The sequence below is a fragment of the Pistacia vera genome, unplaced genomic scaffold (genome assembly GCF_008641045.1).
Source record: "Pistacia vera cultivar Batoury unplaced genomic scaffold, PisVer_v2 Contig1081, whole genome shotgun sequence".
NCBI lineage: Eukaryota > Viridiplantae > Streptophyta > Magnoliopsida > Sapindales > Anacardiaceae > Pistacia > Pistacia vera.
In genome coordinates, this window is record NW_022195117.1 from 288,265 (window position 1) to 308,381 (window position 20,117).

The window sequence follows — 20,117 nt, forward strand, 5'->3', positions numbered from 1 at the left end:
TTCTAAGCTCAAGATGGGAGTATGCAAGCATTAGATGAAAGATCAAAGTATACTTCCACTAACAAAAATAAATCAGTAGTAAGTAGTGACATGATCCAACCCTGGAAGGCCAACAAAACTTGGTCAAGAAGGATCCAGCAACAAGCCTTTAAAGCTCAAAGAGATCTGAAGAGATTTACCAATAGTAAATGGCAAATAATGAAAGGTTTCATATCCCAAAAGATCACGTTCCTTGCTAAGCATCAATTCTATTTGTTAATTGTTACTTAAACAATAATCTAGTGTATGAACACCACATATTATTACATATTTCATATTAAATGATCCAGAATACATATTCCAGATGCAGGTTGAGATTTTCAATCAATAAATATTGACAAACAATTCCAAGAGCAAAAACTCCATTTCTCACCCGCAGCTTTGATGGGAAAGACCAAAACATGATCCAACAAAACCCATATGTTCTTGCAAATCTCTTTGTGATCTTTCAGATGCCCAAATCATGAACATAGTACTTAACAACCTCCTCAATGATATCTGAAGAAGCATAGTGACAGCCTTTAAAAAATTTTGTGTTCACATAATTAGAACATAATGCAAATGCCAACAGCAGAAGCTAAACTGCAAAAGATACAACAAATAAAGTGATAGGAATCAAGATATTCATAATTTTTCAGTCACATAATTAAAGCATCAATGCAACTGCCGACAGCAGAACCTAAGCTGAAAAAAGATAAAACAAATAAAGTGATAGGAATCAAATTATTTCTATGAATGCACCTTTCACATACTGCAACGGCTGCACTGTTGGAAAAGGAACGACTCTATTCAGAATCTAAAGAAAAGTGCAGGTAGCACATGATCTAATTGACGGGTCTCTACTGAGATCATTGGACAGACTACTCCTGTTTTTTTCTTCACCAGTGGGGAAACACCATTTTTCTCAGCACTACATTCTCACCTCTCATACAGGAGTTTCAGCAAATACAAGAGGTTAGCACAGAGGAATGGTGTAGCTCTGCAAAGACATTATCAAGAATACAACTGTCAAAAAAAAAAAAAAAAAACCTGAATTAAAGCTTAAAAAAGTCTACTCTGAGAAGATTTATAGCAAGTCCGTGAGAACCAAGAAACCAAGAATACTGCTATCTTTCTTTAACTACTGAAAAAAAAAAAGAAAAAAAGAAAAAAAAATGTAGGTTTTCTCATTTGGCAGACAATTTCTACAAGCTAAGCACACAGAAACATATTAAAGTAGAAATTAATTAGCAACATAGAATAAAGAAATTTTTATTAGAAGATGGATACATCAATATGAAAAAGATATTATAACGTGTAATTGGAGAATAACACATACATAAACACAAGCAAGCTATTCACACAAAGAAAAAAGAAGGAAGATAGAAAAGAAGTAATCACTGCAAGAGAATCAAATTATATCACACAATGTATAAGAGAATATCTATACCAGAAATCACGTAAATTTGGGAGAGCAATAACAGGAGGAAAATGAAAAAAGGGTACGCTGAATTAAAGACAGTGTAAAGCAATTGTGGGTCAACAGAATCAAGATAGAACCATTACAGCCCTTGCCAATCATTAAATTCTCCAAAACAACTGAAAATCAAACAAAAAGATTCAAACATATGCACTGCAACAGTTTAAATTTTTTCATCTCGGTCTTCAAACAGAAATACTGAAGTCCCAAACAAGTTTTTGTAATAGTCGCTAAAAGCAAACAGCAAATTATAAAAATAACAGTGCCGATCATGAGTCAACACGGTAAGAGTGCATACCATATGCTAAGCATTTAAGAGCCACGTATCCCCATGAAGTATTGAAATGCACGCTTCAAAACACAGGTTCAGAAGTGCTCAAGTGGCTGGGTATCCAGTAACAAGGGTTTCCATACTTCTGTTTTTACTCATCCATTATGTCTTCTTTCTCCTGAACATGTCTTGTAAAAGTCTATGGGCATCAACCCTCTTTCCTGGTCTAGCAAAGGTAGAACTGAAACAAGAAAGAGTACTTTCACAGGGTGCAAACCCTTTCTCATTCATCTCCATGACTAGTCGTTTTGCCTCAGCCCGATATGACAGGATTAACGATCTGTCCAGTTCAATCCTTTTAGATAGTTCACACCATCCACAAATCAGTATGTCATAAGTTGAAGAATTAGGGGGTCTTCCTCTCACTTGCATCTCATTCATAAGCTCTCTAGCCTGGTGCATCTTTCCCACCTTGGCAAAATAACTAATCAGCACATTATAGGTGCTAGTTTTTGGTACAAAGCCTTTGGTAATCATTTCACAGTAAATGTGTATGGATTCCTTCTTATTTCCAATCTTAGCATGGCCAGATATCAAAATATCATACGTAGAAGCATTAGGGTTCAAGCCTCTTTTCTTCATTTCACCAAGCAAATCTTCCACTTCTTTCACTGAAACAGCCGCCAAAAGAGCACCTAGAAGGAGATTATAAGTGGCAGTATTTGGGGAAACTCCTTCATTTATCATCTGAGAATACATAGCAAAAGCCCTCTCTAGATGGCTGCTAACACAATATCCACGTATAAGGGCATTGTAAGTGATAATGTCTGCCATTATTCCTCTTCCTCTCATATCTTCTAACACTGAAGTGGCTTTTCTAGTCATCCCCAGCCTACATAAGATTGTAATAAGAGTGTTGTAATATTTTTGATTGAGTTTGACTCCCATACCTACAAGTTGCTCATGCATTTGAAATATCATGTCAGCCCTTCTACTTTTGGATGATGCATCAAGAAGAATCTTACAACTAGTTGAGTTTGGGCAAAAACCCACAACTAACATTTCATTCAGAATATTCAAAGCTTTTTCTATCTCACCAGCTTCACAAAGCCCTGAAACTAGAATGTTACAAGTGACTGAGTTTGGCATTATTCCACTATGCTTCATCTCATTCCACAGTTTAAAAGCATTTTCCAAGTTCCCCTGTTTGCAGCAAGCATTAATCATGGTGTTGTAAGTAGCACGGTCAGGAGCTAAACCCAGGTCTCTCATTCCAGAATAAACAGATTTTGTTTCATATTTGCCAAGTCTCAAGAGACCATTAATTAAGACATTGTATGAAATGACATCAAATGGAATATTCTTTGTCATCATCTCTTGGGCCATGTTCAGAGCAGCTGACTCCTTTCCTGCTTTGAAAAAGCCATCTATCAAAGATGTGTAGTTAACATGATCTGGCACCAAGCCCTTAGACTTCATATCTAGAACTAATCTGTTGGCATCCTCCATCTTTCCACTTCTTTTCAAATTGTTCACAAAAACATCAATTATAAAATTGTTTTCCTCCAATCCCACTGACTTCATTTCGTTATAAAGATCAAGAGCAATTTCTTGTTTACTAGCCTTGAAATAGCCATCAATTAGTGTCACATAAATAAAAACATTTGGCATAGTATTTTGACTCACCATTTTCCTCATAACATTTACTGCTTCATCAAGCATTCCTTTTTTCGTATAACCATTTATGATAGAGGAATAAGTAATGACATTTGGAATAACATGTTTCTCCTCCATTTCTTTTAGTATTGATTCCACACCTGTCATGTCTCCTAACTTGCAGCGGCCATCAATCAATGCTGAATAGGAGACATGATTAGGAACCAAATTATGCTTTAAAATCATCTTGAAAATTTCCTCTGCCTCGCTGGCCTTTGCAGCCTTGAAAAGCCCATCCATCAAGTTAGTGTACACAACTACATCAAAGGCAATACCGCGAACTACCATTTGGCTTTGAAGAGAAAAAGCTTCCATGGCACTCCCTGCTTTGAATAAAGAATCAACCAGAGTAGCATAAGAAACGTGATTTGGATCTACACCCATATTTTCCATTTCCTTCAACAGCATTTTTGCCTCAGCCAACCTTCCACGCTTGCAAAGACCACTTATAATTGAACTATAAGTAACTACATCTGGTAAATACCCATTTGTAACCATTTCCTCATATAAAGTAAGTGCTTCTTCGAGTGCTTGCCGCTTACAATATGCACTGATAAGTGTAGTCGATGTAATGAGATTCGGCTCCAAATTCACACTCCCATCATCAGCATCTTTTTTCCACCTAGACCCTAAAATCTCATCAATCAAACTTTTAGCCTTGACAAAATCACCCCTTTCACAAAACCCATTAATTAAACTGTTGTAACTAACAATATCAGGAAGTACACCTTCACTCCTCATCGTTTCCATCAATTTGAGGGCATAATTCATTTCTCCAATTTTGCAATATCCATCAATCAATGTGTTAAACCCTACAATGTCTTTACCAGCCCCACCATTACCTATGTTATCCATAACAAACTCTCCATATTCAACCATCCCAATTCTACAAAAGCCCTTAACCAATATGTTACATGTAAAAGAATCAATACAAACATTATTTTTTACCATTAATGACAATAAACCAAATGCCTGATAAGCAAGTCCTTGCTCACAAAACCCCCAAATGACAGTATTATATGTTACATTATCACTATCAATATCAACATTTCTAAGAAAATCCAATGCCGAACTCAAGTTACCCACTTTACAAAAAGAGTGAACCAACACATTGACAGTGAAAACATTGGGCAAAATTCTACATGACACCATGTGTGTATAAAGAACCCATACCTGAGAGACCAGGCCAGAAGCATTAAAATGGAAAATGAGTTCGTTCCATTGGGGTAAAAGGAGAGGAACATTGAAATTTCTCATGGTAAAGAAAGCTTCTGTTGCCTTGGAGAACCTACCACAGGTTAAGTACAGGTGAATGAGAGTGCAGAAGAAAGAAGCATAGAGATGGGTATTTTTGGGAGTGAGGGTGGAGACACTTCTGTAAGTAGAGGAATTAAGAAGAGTGCTTTTGAAAGTGAGGTTTTGGCGTTGTTTGGTTGGTGAGAAAGTGAGGGAATTTGCGAGAAAATAAGATGGAAAAAGGGTTTTTGTATGCTTCTTGAAGTGGTTTATCATAATGAAGCCGATTGAATCACAAAGACACACTTGACATTTTTAGAATACCGGAGGAAGTAATTTCATTGAAGCGAAAGGGTAGATATGAAAATACACTTATTAAATTCATTTAATTAAATTTATTACACTTTCTATTAAAACTTATTTGATATGTTATGTCCTTTAAATTTGTTTAGTTTTTCATTAAAAATTAATTATTTGTAAATGAAATTAACTTCCATTCATGGAATTTAAGAGTAAAATTATGTTAATCATTTACTAACCGCTTAAAATTATATATGGTATCCGTACTATGCGTATAATATCTATACTATATGTTATATTTATAAATGATAGTAAGATGGTTAGTAATATCGTGAATAATGCTATGTTAATATTTTTTATTTTTTTTATTTTTTTAGAAAAGCTGAAAATTTGTTTAAAATAATACTGATAGTAAAAAAATATTTGTCAATTGAGAAAGAATGATACAAAATGTAATATGAGGATTATGAAATTCGTATTGATAAACGAATGAGTTTTTGAACAAATATTATATTGATTTAAATATTCTTTGTAAATCTATTAATCTTGTAAAACCAAAATTTTAAGGCTCAATAAGATATTACACTTTACTTTAATATTGTTTTTTTATATAAAAAATTAACTAATAATTTTTTTTAAAAGGTTGATGCGGGCTAAACTCACCTGTCACCATTGATTAAGATCTCTCAACTTTGTATATCTACAATCTCTCTTTTATAATCTATCAATTTAGAGCCCATTCTTGTCTCAATCATTACAAGAAGAAAGAATAGCAAAAACAATCACAATAAAGAATAATTTCAAAATTAATTTAATAACGTTTAAAAAAAAACCATTCATATATTAATTTAAATTTCACAACACTCATATTATGAGAATATATATATATAGACCGATAAAGTTTGGGAGCACGTTTTTCTGACACAAAATATATAACAGACTTTAGGTAATTGACATTTATTACGACTTGCATAATTAATGCAAAATGAGTAATGCTAGCCTTACTCACTCTCTTTACTCATTTCTCTTACTCACCTTTGTTAAAATGTTAATCTTATTTACTTTTTCACTTTTTTATCAAAGTGCGTAAGAGAAATGAGTAGGGAGAGTGAGTAAAACTAACATTATTCCTCTAAAAATACCATAATTAAGTTGCAATGTTTTAAAGTAATAGTTTAAAAAGTGTGTTAAAACTTGTGGGAAAAAAATGGGATTCCCGATTGGCCGATCCTAACCTTTTACCTATTCTTAATTATACAAAAAAAAAAAAAAAAAAAATCTCTTTCATCACTCCTTAGTATTAAAATTTTTACTTTTTTTTGTTTTTTATTTTTTTCAATTACTCTTTAAGAAAAATAACAAATTATAAATGATAAGACAACTACAGTATGATCCTCACTCTACTCAAATAAATTGGGTTGAGGAAAGCACTCACCATATGAGGATTTTCCTTTGTTAAATAACGTTAGGAATGGGAACCAAAGTTTAAAATATTGAGACTTTCGTAAGCCCCTGCGGTTTGATATAATAACCAATTCTCTCTAAAGTTTATGAACTAACAATAATCTCCGTGTTATTACTAAACCATTTAATGAGCCGTTAGCCCTTACATTATTAAGAGTTACTAACTACCAAGAAATTATAATTAATGGCCTTATTTTGGGACTGGAATTGAAATGTAGCACATGAAATAACACTTTTCCATTTTCCACTAATTTCATTGACGAAAATACCTCTATATAAATATAAACCCTCACTTCTTTAACTCCATTGAAGCAAACATTAACCGTTCCCTCCTTCATCTTCTTTTGAAAAGAAAATGTTGATTCTGTGCCAGAATAGAGATAATTGAACGTACTTATTGTCAGTTTTGGCAAATGAAACTATCCACATTTACTGGTTTTAGATTTAAGGTGTGTAATATTTCTTCTCCAATTTTTTTCAATTAACTTATTGTGAAATGTTGTTGTGTTGTTTATTGATGATTGAGGAGTGTGGTGATGATGGGTTTAAAGTATAGAGAGTTTTTAGGTTTATTTTGAGTTATTTATTGAGTTTTGCTTCGAGATATAGGGTTTTTTTTTATAGAGTTTTTGGTTTAGAATGAGAAATTGGCTTGATTGCTCTGTTATGGTGTGAATTTCAGTGATTTGAATGACATCCAGACAATGAAAACAACAAACAAAGACTTATGTTTTTGATTCGATAGGGGTTTCGTACGATTTGAATACCCCTATATCAGATGAAAATCTCAAATGTGGTAAGGGAAATGAAGTTAAATCGTCCAAAACCCCCATATGTCAAACAGTGTCAAACGGTATCGGACAACAATGATTTTGTCCATTCATCCAGTAGAGCTCAATAGATGGCTATCAGATACCATCAAACGAATGGACATAATTAGTGTTTTTCGATACAATCTAACATCGTCACACACACACACACACACACACACACACAACACTTCCATTATTAATTCAATCATACATTTGGTCATATGATTTGTGTTGTTCGGTTGTGGATTGATGATGGAAAAGATGGACCTGGGGTCCTTTAGAAATGTAAATTCTAAATGTATCATGATAGGTTTTAACTATTTACACATGATGGTCAATGCTTGTATTACAGGGGTTATTTTGCCAAAATTTCTTAGGCTACGTTTGGTAGGCTTTTTTTTTTTTTTTTTTCATTATCCTATACAATCCAATGAAATAATTAACTTTTCTATTCAACTCAAAATTCAATCATATTCTATTCAACTCAAAACATTTAACAATTATTTTTCTCAATAAAAAAGTTTATAAATTCACAAAAACACCCCCACCCACCCAAGCCACTGTCACCTGCCAACAGCCACTGCCAGACATCGACGCCATAATGACGCATGATCGACTGGATCTAGCCAGTCGTATGCCGATCTATCCATTTTCGACCAGATTTACTGTCAAAGATCTGGCCGTTGACAACAGCCATATCGTTGCCATCTTTGATGGCTAAACGACGACCATTGCTTGGTCGTCGTTGACTGCCAAGATATGGCCATCGTCAACGGCTTGATCTTTGGCCATATATCTGTGGATCTGGCCAGAAAAGGCTAGATTGGTGTACGACCAGCCAGATCCAACCGATCGTGTGCCATTCCGACGACTTTTGGCCACTGTATGACAATGGTGGCCGGCTGCTAGCAATAGTTGGGTGGGTGGGGGTGTTTTTGTTAATTTATAAACTTTTATTGTGTAGAGTGTTTAGTTAAATTAACAAATGTAGAGGGTTAATATATAATCTAAATATTTTCAGAAAATATTTTCCAAAACACATTCTCAGAATCCTATCTTATTTCATTAAATACTATTCTATTATAGAATGCTATTCTAAAAAGCCTACTAAACACGGGCTTAAAATTTCTTAAATAGTCAATCTTGTATATAAAAGGTACAACACTAGTAATACAAAGGATGATGGAGTACAATGTGAATAACAAGCAAAATAACATGTAAATAGTACACTGTAAGGAAAGTAAACATAATATGAACTAAGTGTTTCTCGATGAAGATGCTCTTGGCAAGGGTATGAGATTCTTACATGTTTTACGGTTGTGTCCATATGAATTACATTGGCTGCACTTCGTTGGTGTGACATTTTCGCCTCTAGAATGTATCTAGACTGTTCATCTTGTGCCCCGTTGTCAGTTAACAATCGGTGGAAGTACGACTCGGTCTCAAACCTCATATGGTACGATTTAGTTTTGGTAGGTCTAACCGTACTCGCTAAAAGACATGTTGTATTTTCCAGGTCTAATAGAGGGACTGTTTGTATAGGAGTGGTTGTTCCAAAACCTTGATCATTCTCCATATCTTCCATCCTAGCATCCAAATCATCCAAACCCGGTATATTTTAATGATTTCCTACACCCTCATGTACTTCTGGAGGGGGATCTCCTATCTAACCATACGCATCATGCCCGGTAGTCTCGTACACATTAATCATTTCATTAGCGCTACCTTGATTTAGTATTGGATGTCCATATGTATCATTAATATTGATGGTGTTATGGCCGGAGAATTTCAAAGAAAAGAAAGGAAAAACTGGAAGAATATGTGGATGACATGTATCATTACATTAAGACTGATAATTTATACATCAGTGCAACCAAAATATTCACTGTTGCAACAACTATAGCAGGGACATTTTCATATTTGAATTTAAACTCTAACAACCAACTAAAGCATACACAAAACACATCAATTACAGGTCTTAATCACACCTAAACTAATATTAAAAAATGCATCAAACTGCATCTCACACATGACAACTACGACAATAGAATTCAATTGGCACCAAAGCTTTTCAAACTGCAAACTGGAACATGATGCATTTCCAGCAAAATATCACTGCATCAACACTCCTCTTTGATATTTTTGTTGGAAACACCAAATTTGAGCCTAAGATCTTCAGACTTGGCTTTGGAATCAGTAGTTTGATTTTCACCTTTGCAATGGATTAAACTAACTTCACCATTATACTTAGCTTCCCTCACAGCATGAAATTTTATCTTAATGTGCTTGGTTCTGCCGTGGAGAACTGGATTTTTGGCCGTGGCCACTACAGACTGATTGTCACACAGAATTAGAGTTGGACTTCCCTGGTTTTGCTTCAAGTCTGCTAGAATTTTCCTAACCCAAATGGCTTGATTCACAGCTGCTATAGCAGATATATACTATGCTTCTGCTGTGGACTAAGTCATAGTCTCCTATTTCTTTGACAGCTAACAAATTGCACTAGAGTTTATGTAAAACACATAACCAAAGGTGTTTTTCATGTCATCAAAGGATCCTCTCGAGTCACTGTCAGTATAGCACAGCAGCTTCAATTTTTCAGATTTTTTGAACCAAATGCCAAGCCTGGTGCTTCCTTTCACATACCTTAACACTCTATTGGCTGCCCTAAAATGCAATTCACTCGGATTACTTATGAACCTAGAAAGATAACTGGAGGCAAACATGAGGTCAGGTCCTGTAGCTGTCAAGTATAGCAAGCATCTAATTAAGCTTCTAAACAGCCCCTCACCCACTCTCATTGCACCATCATCCTTGCTTAACTTCAAATTGGGAACTAATGGAGTGTCCACTGGTTTGCAATTCTCCATGCCCAACTTCCTAAGAACTTCATTTGCATACCTTGCTTGACACACAAAAATGTCATCATTAGACCGATTTATCTCCATACCAAGGAAGTATGTCATTTCCCCTAAATCAGTCATCTCAAATTCGCTTTGCATGGACTTTTTAAACTAGTTCAGTTGCTCAACATTACTCCCAGTAATCAGCAAATCATCTACATACAAAGAGACTACAATCAAGTCACCTTTAGTCTCCCTAACATAAATTCTATGCTCATTAGGACTTTTAGCATATCCTAGGCTACTTAGATAGTCATTTATTCAGCTGTACTAGGCTCTACGTGCATGCTTCAGGCCATATAAGGCCTTTTTCAGTAGATACACTTTATCTTCTTCACCTTTGACTTGATAACCTTCAGATTGCTCCACAAATATTTCCTCACTCAACCAACCATTTAGAAATGAAGATTTAACATCAACCTAGAAAATTTTCTAGCCAAATTGGGCTGCTAAGGCAAGGAGTAACCTGATAGTATCATGCCTAGCCACCAGAGCAAAAGTGTCTGAAAAATCCACCTCATGCTGCTGTGCAAACCCCTTAATCACCAAACTTGCTTTGTGTTTGTCGACTGATCCATCAAGATTGAGTTTCTTCCTGTAAATCCACTTCACTTGGATCACCTTCCTATTTCCAGGCCTGTCAACTAGTTCCCAGGTGCTGTTTTTCTCTATCATTCATATCTCCTTCTGCATTGCATTTCTCCAGGCTTCTGACTTAACAATTTTAGCATAGTTCCTTGGTTCAAGCATAGCCATATTACTTCTTGCATAAACATCAACCAAGGTTCTGGTCCCTCTAACCAAAAGCTCTTCATCCTCTTTAGTTTCAGCCTCATCAATCAGACTTTCGGTTGACTGTTATGGTCTGCATTCTTCATCAATCTTTGTCTCTTCCCAATTCCAGATTACTCTTTCATCAACCCTTATATCCCTTGTAATCACAATTCTTTTGGATTCAGGAATGTAGACCCTATAGCCTTTGGACTAACTGTTGTACCCTATAAAGATTCCCACTTCTGATTTTTCATCCAACTTGCTCCTCTTATTTGCTGGAACCATTACATAGCAAATGCTTCCAAACACTTTAAGGTTGCTTACTGTTGGTTAGACTCCACTCCAAGCTTCCAATGGATTCAGATTCTTAACAGCCTTGGTTGGGAGTCTATTGAGAATATAGACCCCTGTGTTGACAACTTCAACCCAAAACATTTTTGGCAACTTTTTCTTTACAATCATACACCTAGCCATCTCCATGAGTGTCCTATTCTTCCTTTCATTAACTCCATTTTGCTGTGGAGTGTATGGAGTAGTGAATTGATGCTTGATCCCTACTTCTTTGCAAATGGAATCAAACTCATTTGATGTGTATTCAGTCTCATTGTCACTCTTTATAGTCTTGATACTCAGCCCTGTTTGATTCTTCACCAACAACTTAAAACTTTTGAATACTGTAGCAACCTCATTCTTTTACTTTAGGAAATACACCCAAGTCATCCATGTGAGGTTATCAATAAACAGCACAAAATACTTGCTTCCACTCATGGATTCAACTTGCATAGGGCCACAAACATCAGTGTGGATCAGTTGGAGTTTTTTGGTTGCTCTCCAAACCTGATCCGTGGGAAAGGGTGGCCTGTTGAGCTTACCAAGTTGGTAAGCACTACAAAGACTCTTCTTCTCTTCAATCTCAAGCAGGTCCAGAAGCATGTTTTTGCTCATAATCCCTTTGAGGCCATTATAGTGAAAGTGGTGAAACCTTTTGTGCCAAAGTTCTGATTCTTCCAGCCTAGATGTTAAAGCGAAATTACCAGGTTTCTTCCACTCAACCGGGAAGCTTTTTCCCATCATTTTCACACACATTAATTCGTTTCCATTACCATCTAATATAACACAAGCCTGATTTTGAAAATGTAAAGAATAACCCTTCTCTAACATTTGCCCAACACCTAACAAATTTTGACTAATATCAGGTACATACAAGACATCAGGGATGATTTTAGTACCTGATTGTGTTTGGACAGCAACATCTCCTATGTCTTTGACCTCCACAAAGTCACCATTTCCTATCTTAACTCTGGAACTATAAGACTTGTCCAGATTAGTGAACTTTTGCAGGTCTGCAGCCATGTGGTTGGTGCAGCCACTGTCAATTAGCCAAGCTTCATTGTTGAGTTGTGATGCGTAGTAAGAGGCCACAAAGAGTTGTTCAGCCTCCTAACATTGCGGTTAGAGGTGTTCAAAAAAATGTAAAAACCAAACCGAACCGAAAAACAGGTTAACCGAAAAAACGGTTCGGTTACGATTCGAAAAATTCAAAAAACTGAATTTTCTGTTCGGTTACCGATTTGGGAAAAAATAAAAAGCGGTTAACCGAAACCGGTTTTACATATATATATATATATATATATTAAATAAAAATTAATATATTATGTATTATATATTAAACAAATAATAATAATATATTATATTATATATTAAATAAATAATAATAATATTTTTAATGTATTGTTAGTAGTGGTCAATGGATATGTATGAATGTTTAATTTTTATTTGGATATGTATTATTTATATTTACAATTTAATTTAGGAAAAAATAAAATAAATAAGTTTTATTAAAAAAAGGGAAAACTGGTTCAAAACCGATTAATTGCTTTTTTTAAAGCGGTTAACTGGTTTTTTGGTTAACTGAAAAACCGGTTTTTCCTCCAAACTGGTTCGGTTCAAAAAAACGGTTAACCGCTTTTAAATACCCCTAATTGCGGTTGATCTTCTCCAACTTGAGCTTGTTGTGATGGCTGACTTCCCTTGTTCTTGTAGACCCTTTCTATGTGCCCAAACTGCTTGCAATCTCTACATTTTATCCCTGGTTTGAGCCAGCACTTCCTCTCATAATGCCCTTTCTTTTTACAGTAAGAGCAGGCATGATACTCCTTCACCCCACCTAGTTTTTCCCATTGACCATTGCTCTTTTCTTTCCCTTTTTTATCCCCATCATACCTCCTGTTATGTCCTTGTGCAGCATTGCCTTTTTTATTTGCCATCATTGCACCCTTACTTGTGTCTTCTTTCCTTAAGAGTCTTCTTTGCTCTTGAGCTTGGAGTGCATGAACAAGCTCAGTCAAGGTGATTTGAGACATGTTCTTAGAGTCCTCAACGGAAGAAATTTTGGACTCAAATTTTTCGAGCAAGCTCAGCAAGACCTTCTTCATAACTCTTCTATCTGTTAACTCCACTCCTAGCAACCTGATTTTGTTGACCACACTCATCAGCCTGTCAACATACTTCTTCACTTTCTCTGATTCTTTCATCCTCAATAACTCAAACTCCCTTCTCAAGTTCAGCACCTGCATATTCCTTGTTATGTTTCTTCCCATGTATTCCTCTCTTAACTTGTCCCACGCCTCATTTGAGTTTCATATGCCATAATCCTTGTGAACACGAGGTCTGTTACAGTTGCATGGATGTGAGATAGGGCTCTTGGTGCCTTGGCAGCTTCTTCTTCATGCATTCTGATCTGGTTCAAGGTGGGATTTGGTCCCAAGGGTGCTAGCTGCCTATTCTCCTTTACATACTGCCACAAGCCCTGACCTCGGAGGAAAGCCTTCATTTTTACAACCCATATATGATAGTGTTCTCCATTGAATACTAGAGGTGACATCAAGGCTGATTGAGCAACCATCAGTTCAAACAGGCTATCTAAAATAGGGGAGTTCTTGGAGGCAAAGTGGAATTCTTGAAGACAAAGTGAAGGGTTGATTATATGAGGAAGAGTCTTTCAGGTTTCCTAAGCTGGCTCTGATACCATTTGATGGTTTTATGGCCGGAGAATTTCAAAGAAAAGAAAGGAAAAACTGGAAGAATATGTGGAAGACATGTATCATTACATTAAGATTGATAATTTGTACATCAGTGCAACCAAAACATTCACTGTTACAATAACTACAGCAAGGACATTTTCATATTTGAATTTAAACTCTAACAACCAACTAAAGCATACACAAAAGTTCAAAACACATCAGTTACAGGTCTTAATCACACCTAAACTAAGCAGCTCACACACGACAACTACAATAACAGAATTCAATTGGCGCCAAAGCTTTTCAAACTGCAAACTGAAACATGATGCATTTCCAGCAAAATATGACTGCATCAACAAATACAATTACCGTACTACCAAAAACTGAATATAAGTGTACATCAACCGTTATGACATGCAATGGAAGGTATTTGGTGGGCTCTTCGAATTACGTGTCAATGAAGAACACAAGGTCGTTGTCATTCTTGATTTGAACATGCTCATCATATCTGTGAGTCACATATTTCACTGTAAGCTCTAAATTATAATGCCTACTATCAATTTGTACGGACTTCAGTAGCTCTTCAAAGTTTAAATGTTCAGGTATTGTGAGAGCTTTCGTCTTTGCTTGTACATGTTTATATGAACCATCATTTTGAGACTCCCACCATTCTCTATACTTTACAAGAATACAAGCTAAGTTTCTCATTTCCCTAAAAATACAAAACAATTCCACAAATATGTGGAAAATCCAAAAATTTAACATATGTTTGAAACTTTCCGATTAGTTGGTAGTGGACTACAATATTTTAACTGCAAAATTAAAACTAAGCAGTCCGAATTTGTCCGACAATATGATATAGAGGTTTCAGGAAAATTGACAGAGTCCTTGTTGTCTTTTGGTTTGATATTGGGATACTGGATGGAAGCTGTCTTGTTCACATGACTTGTTTTCGCCTGATACCGTATTAGACATCAGACATAACTCGTCTTAAACCTTCGTCAGATACCTATGATATTGATATAACCTGAAACCTAGACCCAGATTTCCACAATGCAAACCATTTTCAACATCCTCATTCAATTTAAACTCATAATATTATAATAACACTAATAACGACAAATCAACCCAAATTGTCTCACTTAACATGTTTTCTATAAACATATTCTAAAACCTCAACTTAAATCTTTTCCAACCACGTTCAAATAACTAAACTTACCTCTTATTTGTTATAGACCGTAGAATAACCCAATATATCAACAAATTCATTGAAAAATAGCTCGTTTACAAGATTTAAGTTGAGTTGTAAGAGTTAAACATTGGGTTTTTATTTAGGGTTTAAGCATTTTTCAATGGTAGTATTTTCGTCCTTGAAATTAGTGGAAAATGGAAAAATGACATTTCATGAGAGAAAAAGTTAAATGTGCTGCATTTCAATTCCACTACCAAAATAAGGCCATTAAATATATTTTCTTAGGATTACTTACCAAATTGTCTTTCTACTTTTTATTTTAACAACTAATATTTAATGGTAGGAATATTTTTGTTATTTCAGAAATCTTAAGAGGATTTTGTTATTTAATCATACCTCATGGGGACAAATATCATTAACTCAAATATTAATTTTAATTAATATAATTTGGCTTTCACCTATCCGGCTGTCCCCTTGCTTTTTAGCCCATCACATTCACTTTTTCTTTCACCAGTAATACTATACTCACAAACTCTTCTTATTAACTTTTTCTCATAAACGCGACGTGTCAACTCGTGATTAGTCAGCTCGTAATGGATCCTGCTGCCCAAATGCAAGCTAAAATATCAACGTTTGTAAGAAGTGTTTGTCAGCCTATCTTTATTCTTCTTTCACTTGCTGCAAACTTGTTTGTTTTCTAACTAAAAGAAAACATTCCCTTTTACTTGTACTTTTAATTTTGTCCTTAAACAATCACTTTACATATCCCATCTTAATTATTCTATATCATCATAGTAATTTAAGACCTAGGCAAAACAATAGATAGAATTATAATATATATATATATATAATATTCATTCTAGCTTTGTTTATATATGTATATTAAGAAAATAATTTTATTCAATTTAACTATTATATTAAGAAAAGGATAAAGAAAAAAAAAATTAGTTGAAGAAAATAATATTTAATTTCATTTTTTTGGCAAAGAAAAAATTCTATTACTTGACTCTAAAAATAAGTAAATTTTAAACATTACAATGACTTCCAAAAAGTATTAAAAACACCCTTTTTAATGGTTTACTTGATAATTTTAAGGAGTTTTTGATATTTTATAGACTTTTTTTTTATTTTTAAAAGATCGTATCCTTGTTATATCTTCGAAGAGGCTTTTAGTAATTTTTGGGAGGTATTTCATTTTTTAAAAAATATTTGGGTAAATGAAATAATATTTTTCAATTTGTGAATTAAAGGAGATTTTTGAAGTTTAATTAAAATGAATTAAGATGTGGTCCACGTCGGAGTTGTATTATTTATTATTATAATAAAATTTAAAATTAGAATATTTTAGGACATCCACGTGCCCTTTGATTTACTTTTTGATGACTGGTGTCTTTTGATTGGCATCAAGCTGGCCATGTATGTTTCTTTATAACAGTTAACACAACCTCTCTCGCTCTCTAGCTCCATCTTTTCTCAACTAAAACTATCAAACATGGTCTCTTCATCCTCACCGGATCCGACCTCCGCTCCCACCCGGAGCTTGCTGGGTTTCGGTTTCTGGGTGCAGGGCTTTAGATGCTTTCCATGGATGGCAGTTAACTTTTTCTTGAAAGACGCTCTGAATGTCGATCCTTCCACTCTTCAGCTATTGCAAAACTCGGCCAATCTTCCCATGGTCGGTAAGCCTTTCTACGGCGTTGTTTCTGATGCCGTTTACATCTCCGACCAGCATCGTGTCCCTTACATCGCCATTGGGGGTATTAACTAACTCTACTTTCTTCTATTTCGCTTTAATCTTTTTTTTACTTACGTAGATGATATAATGTGGAATAGTCACGCAGTTTATAATTGAAGTTCTGGCGGTGATGGGGGTATTGTATATAATTCTTAACTGCAATTCTCTGTTCGCTGAAAGATTTAATTTTTTATTATTCAAATTATTTACGAAATTAAATTTGTCAAGTATAAATTATTGCATCTTAAAGAAAAGTGAGAAAAGATTGATTGATGGAAACATGCCTTCAAGTTCGGTTTTGAGAATCTGGGACCAAAGGCAAAGGGTACAGAGATGAATTACTCTTTATATCTTTATGAAAAGCCAATTTTTTTTTTTTTTTTTCTTTTTTCTTTAATCCTGAGCTAAATAAGGTGTCATAGGTTTAGCTGTCAACTAGTCCTTTGATATGTTATTGGGTTTTCCACTTTATAACTGCCCCACATGTTGCCACATTCCAAACTCTTTAAAGTTAGTTTTAAATTATTCTTCATGTGTTAAGAGGAATACTATGGATGTTTTTTAGGTGAAGCAAGAATTTATGGTCCTCACCTGATGTTGAATTTGAATAATCAACCAGTGTCCATACTTGCTTGTCACTTGTTTAATCTTTAATGGTCTATTGAGAAAACCACTTTAAAAAATTTTCTGTGGAAACATGAGTTCATGTTATTGTAAATTTCAATATACTGCTTGGTAAGCCCGCATAATCTGCTTCAGGCATTTGTAAAATGGGACTTTCTAGTCTAGGGACATTTGGAGGAAGCGGGATTACAGTTATTTTTGTGAAACAACACCACAACTAACTTCATCTTGTTTTATTTGTGATTCTTGACCTTGCTTCTAGGAAGCTACTTGATCTTGTTTCCAATATAGAAGTGATTCTTGAAGATATTTCAAGGAACAAAAATTAGAAGAGTTATAACTAGGATGGTGATTTGTCTTGTTTCCCGAAGTGGATGTGACAGTCTTGTTTACCATAACTTCCAATGTCTGCTTTCAGTTTGTGGACACAGATTTCTTAAAACTGCTTTCATTTTTGCATTGGGGGGCTCATGGAGACTTTTTTCAGATTTTTCTGATAGTTACTGGCTCTGAAGCAAGAAACTAAGCCACTTAGTTTAAACTAGTGAATATCTTACAGTCAATCAGGAATAAAATCACTGTTGAAATCTGTAAAGGAATTTTACCGTTTTATTTAATCAAGCATATAATGTTCATGTCATTTTTTTTTTCCAGTTTTCTTGCCTGCTTCTTTCGTGATAGTTTTTCTTTATTTTATCTTATCTAATATTACATGTGGTATGTGAGAGAAGATTGCTTTGTCAAGAATAGATCTGACTAATATGACTAAGTTGTTTTATCTTCCATTTTATTTTTCCTCAAAGTGTTCCACTAATTATTTCTTCCCCATTTGTCGCAGCTTTATTACAAGCATTGTCATGGTTAGCTATTGCAATTCTTTCACAATCAAGCATCTCAATCTTCAACATTTCCCTATACCTTCTCCTGAGTAACCTTGGTGCTTCAATTGCTGAGGTTGCAAATGATGCCATTGTTGCAGAGAAAGGAAAACAGCCCACTACCTCAACTAAGAGCTCTCAATCATCTTCTTCAGGCGAACTTCAGTCATTTGTTTGGATGGCATCCTCTGTGGGTGGAGTCCTTGGGAACCTTCTAGGTGGTATTGCCATCAACAGATTTGCCCCCCAGTCAGTTTTCCTCTTTTTCGGCCTCCTTGTTGCTCTCCAATTTTTCTTGACTATTACTGTTCGTGAAAGCTCTCTTAACCTCCCTAAAAGTCCATCAAATGTTGGAATTAGAAAACAGCTCGCCGAGCTCTCAGCAGCTTTACGAAAACCTGAGATTGCTTACTCTGTAACCTGGTTGGCAGTATCCTATGCCATAATCCCAGCACTGACTGGAACAATGTTTTTTTACCAAACACAGCATTTGAAGATTGATTCATCAGTATTGGGGATCTCTAAGGTATTTGGCCAGGCTGCACTCCTTTTATGGGGTGTCATCTATAATCATCGCTTAAAGTCAGTCTCTCCTAGGATACTGATTTCAGCCATTCAAGTAATGATGGCCGTGTTAATGATTTCGGACATGTTGTTTGTGAAAGGGGTATATCGAGAGATGGGGGTGCCAGACTTGGTATACGTTGTGGCTTTCTCAGGCCTGTTAGAAGTTATGTTCTTTTTTAAGATTCTGCCATTCAATGTTTTAATAGCACAGCTCTGTCCTCCAGGATGTGAAGGATCCGTAATGGCTTTTGTCATGTCGGCTATAGCCCTTTCATTAATAGTGAGCGGATACCTTGGTGTTGCTCTCGCATCATACACTGGAGTTACAGGAGATGATTTTTCTAGATTGCCTCTAGCCCTTCTAATACAGGCAGTGAGCACACTCTTGCCGCTATTCTTGTCATCTTTTATACCTGATGATGTGAAAACTAAACCCAGGAGGAAGAAGGAGTAGACTTTACAGGAACTCTTCAAAGGCCTGGACTGGAGATTAGTTAGCTTGTATTTTTTAGTTCTTTTTTCCTTTTTTAATCATTGTTCTCAAATAGAGATTAACAGTAAAAATATACAAGGATAGTCTGCAGTCATTGTAATTTAAGTTTTCTCGAAAAGATATATTGTTAGATAGTATCATCATCTTTGGAACATTTGTTTGTATGGAAAATTTTCAATTCATACAATTTATTTTATAGTGGCAAATGTTGGCTCTCTCTGAGTTTTTCGACAAAAATAAGCCTTTTAAATGAGTAATTGACTTTAAATATTACAATCCATTGCAGGCCTTCAGCCTCTCTATCCAATGCTTTATTTATAGGAACGAATGCCCTATTTTCACAAATTTTTGAGTTGAGTGGATAATTTATCATTTGAATGTTTGACCTTTTCCATTATAGGCTCTCGATGTAGGAGATAATGGTGAATGGTTAAAGGGAGTCTACGCAGGATCACTCCAAGGCTTTTAAATTGTGCTAACCTTTTAAGTTTATTTTGAACCTGTCTACTTGTTGACTATTTTGTAAATCCTGATTCAATCGTAAATATTTTTTGTCAAAAAAATATTCATTCAAGGCTGAGAATGCCTATTGCATTTGAGGAATTATATTAACACTAGGTTCTGAGGTGTT

At 35.1% G+C, this 20,117-nt stretch overlaps 2 protein-coding genes across 2 annotated transcripts; one reads left to right on the forward strand and one right to left on the reverse strand.

Annotated features, from left to right (window-relative positions):
- Window positions 1-223: 223 nt before the first annotated feature.
- On the reverse strand, window positions 224-4,997 carry LOC116134432 (pentatricopeptide repeat-containing protein At5g14770, mitochondrial-like). The gene is made up of 3 exons (XM_031420112.1): window positions 1,797-4,997; window positions 781-1,018; window positions 224-621 (listed from the first exon to the last, which is right to left on the reverse strand). Exon 1 carries the CDS (start codon window positions 4,995-4,997, stop codon window positions 1,932-1,934), a length of 3,066 nt encoding a protein of 1,021 aa, XP_031275972.1. The 3' UTR covers window positions 224-621; window positions 781-1,018; window positions 1,797-1,931.
- Window positions 4,998-16,613: 11,616 nt separating this feature from the next.
- On the forward strand, window positions 16,614-19,684 carry LOC116134505 (probable folate-biopterin transporter 7). The gene is made up of 2 exons (XM_031420200.1): window positions 16,614-16,946; window positions 18,387-19,684. Exons 1-2 carry the CDS (start codon window positions 16,682-16,684, stop codon window positions 19,445-19,447), a joined length of 1,326 nt encoding a protein of 441 aa, XP_031276060.1. The 5' UTR covers window positions 16,614-16,681; the 3' UTR covers window positions 19,448-19,684.
- Window positions 19,685-20,117: the final 433 nt, after the last annotated feature.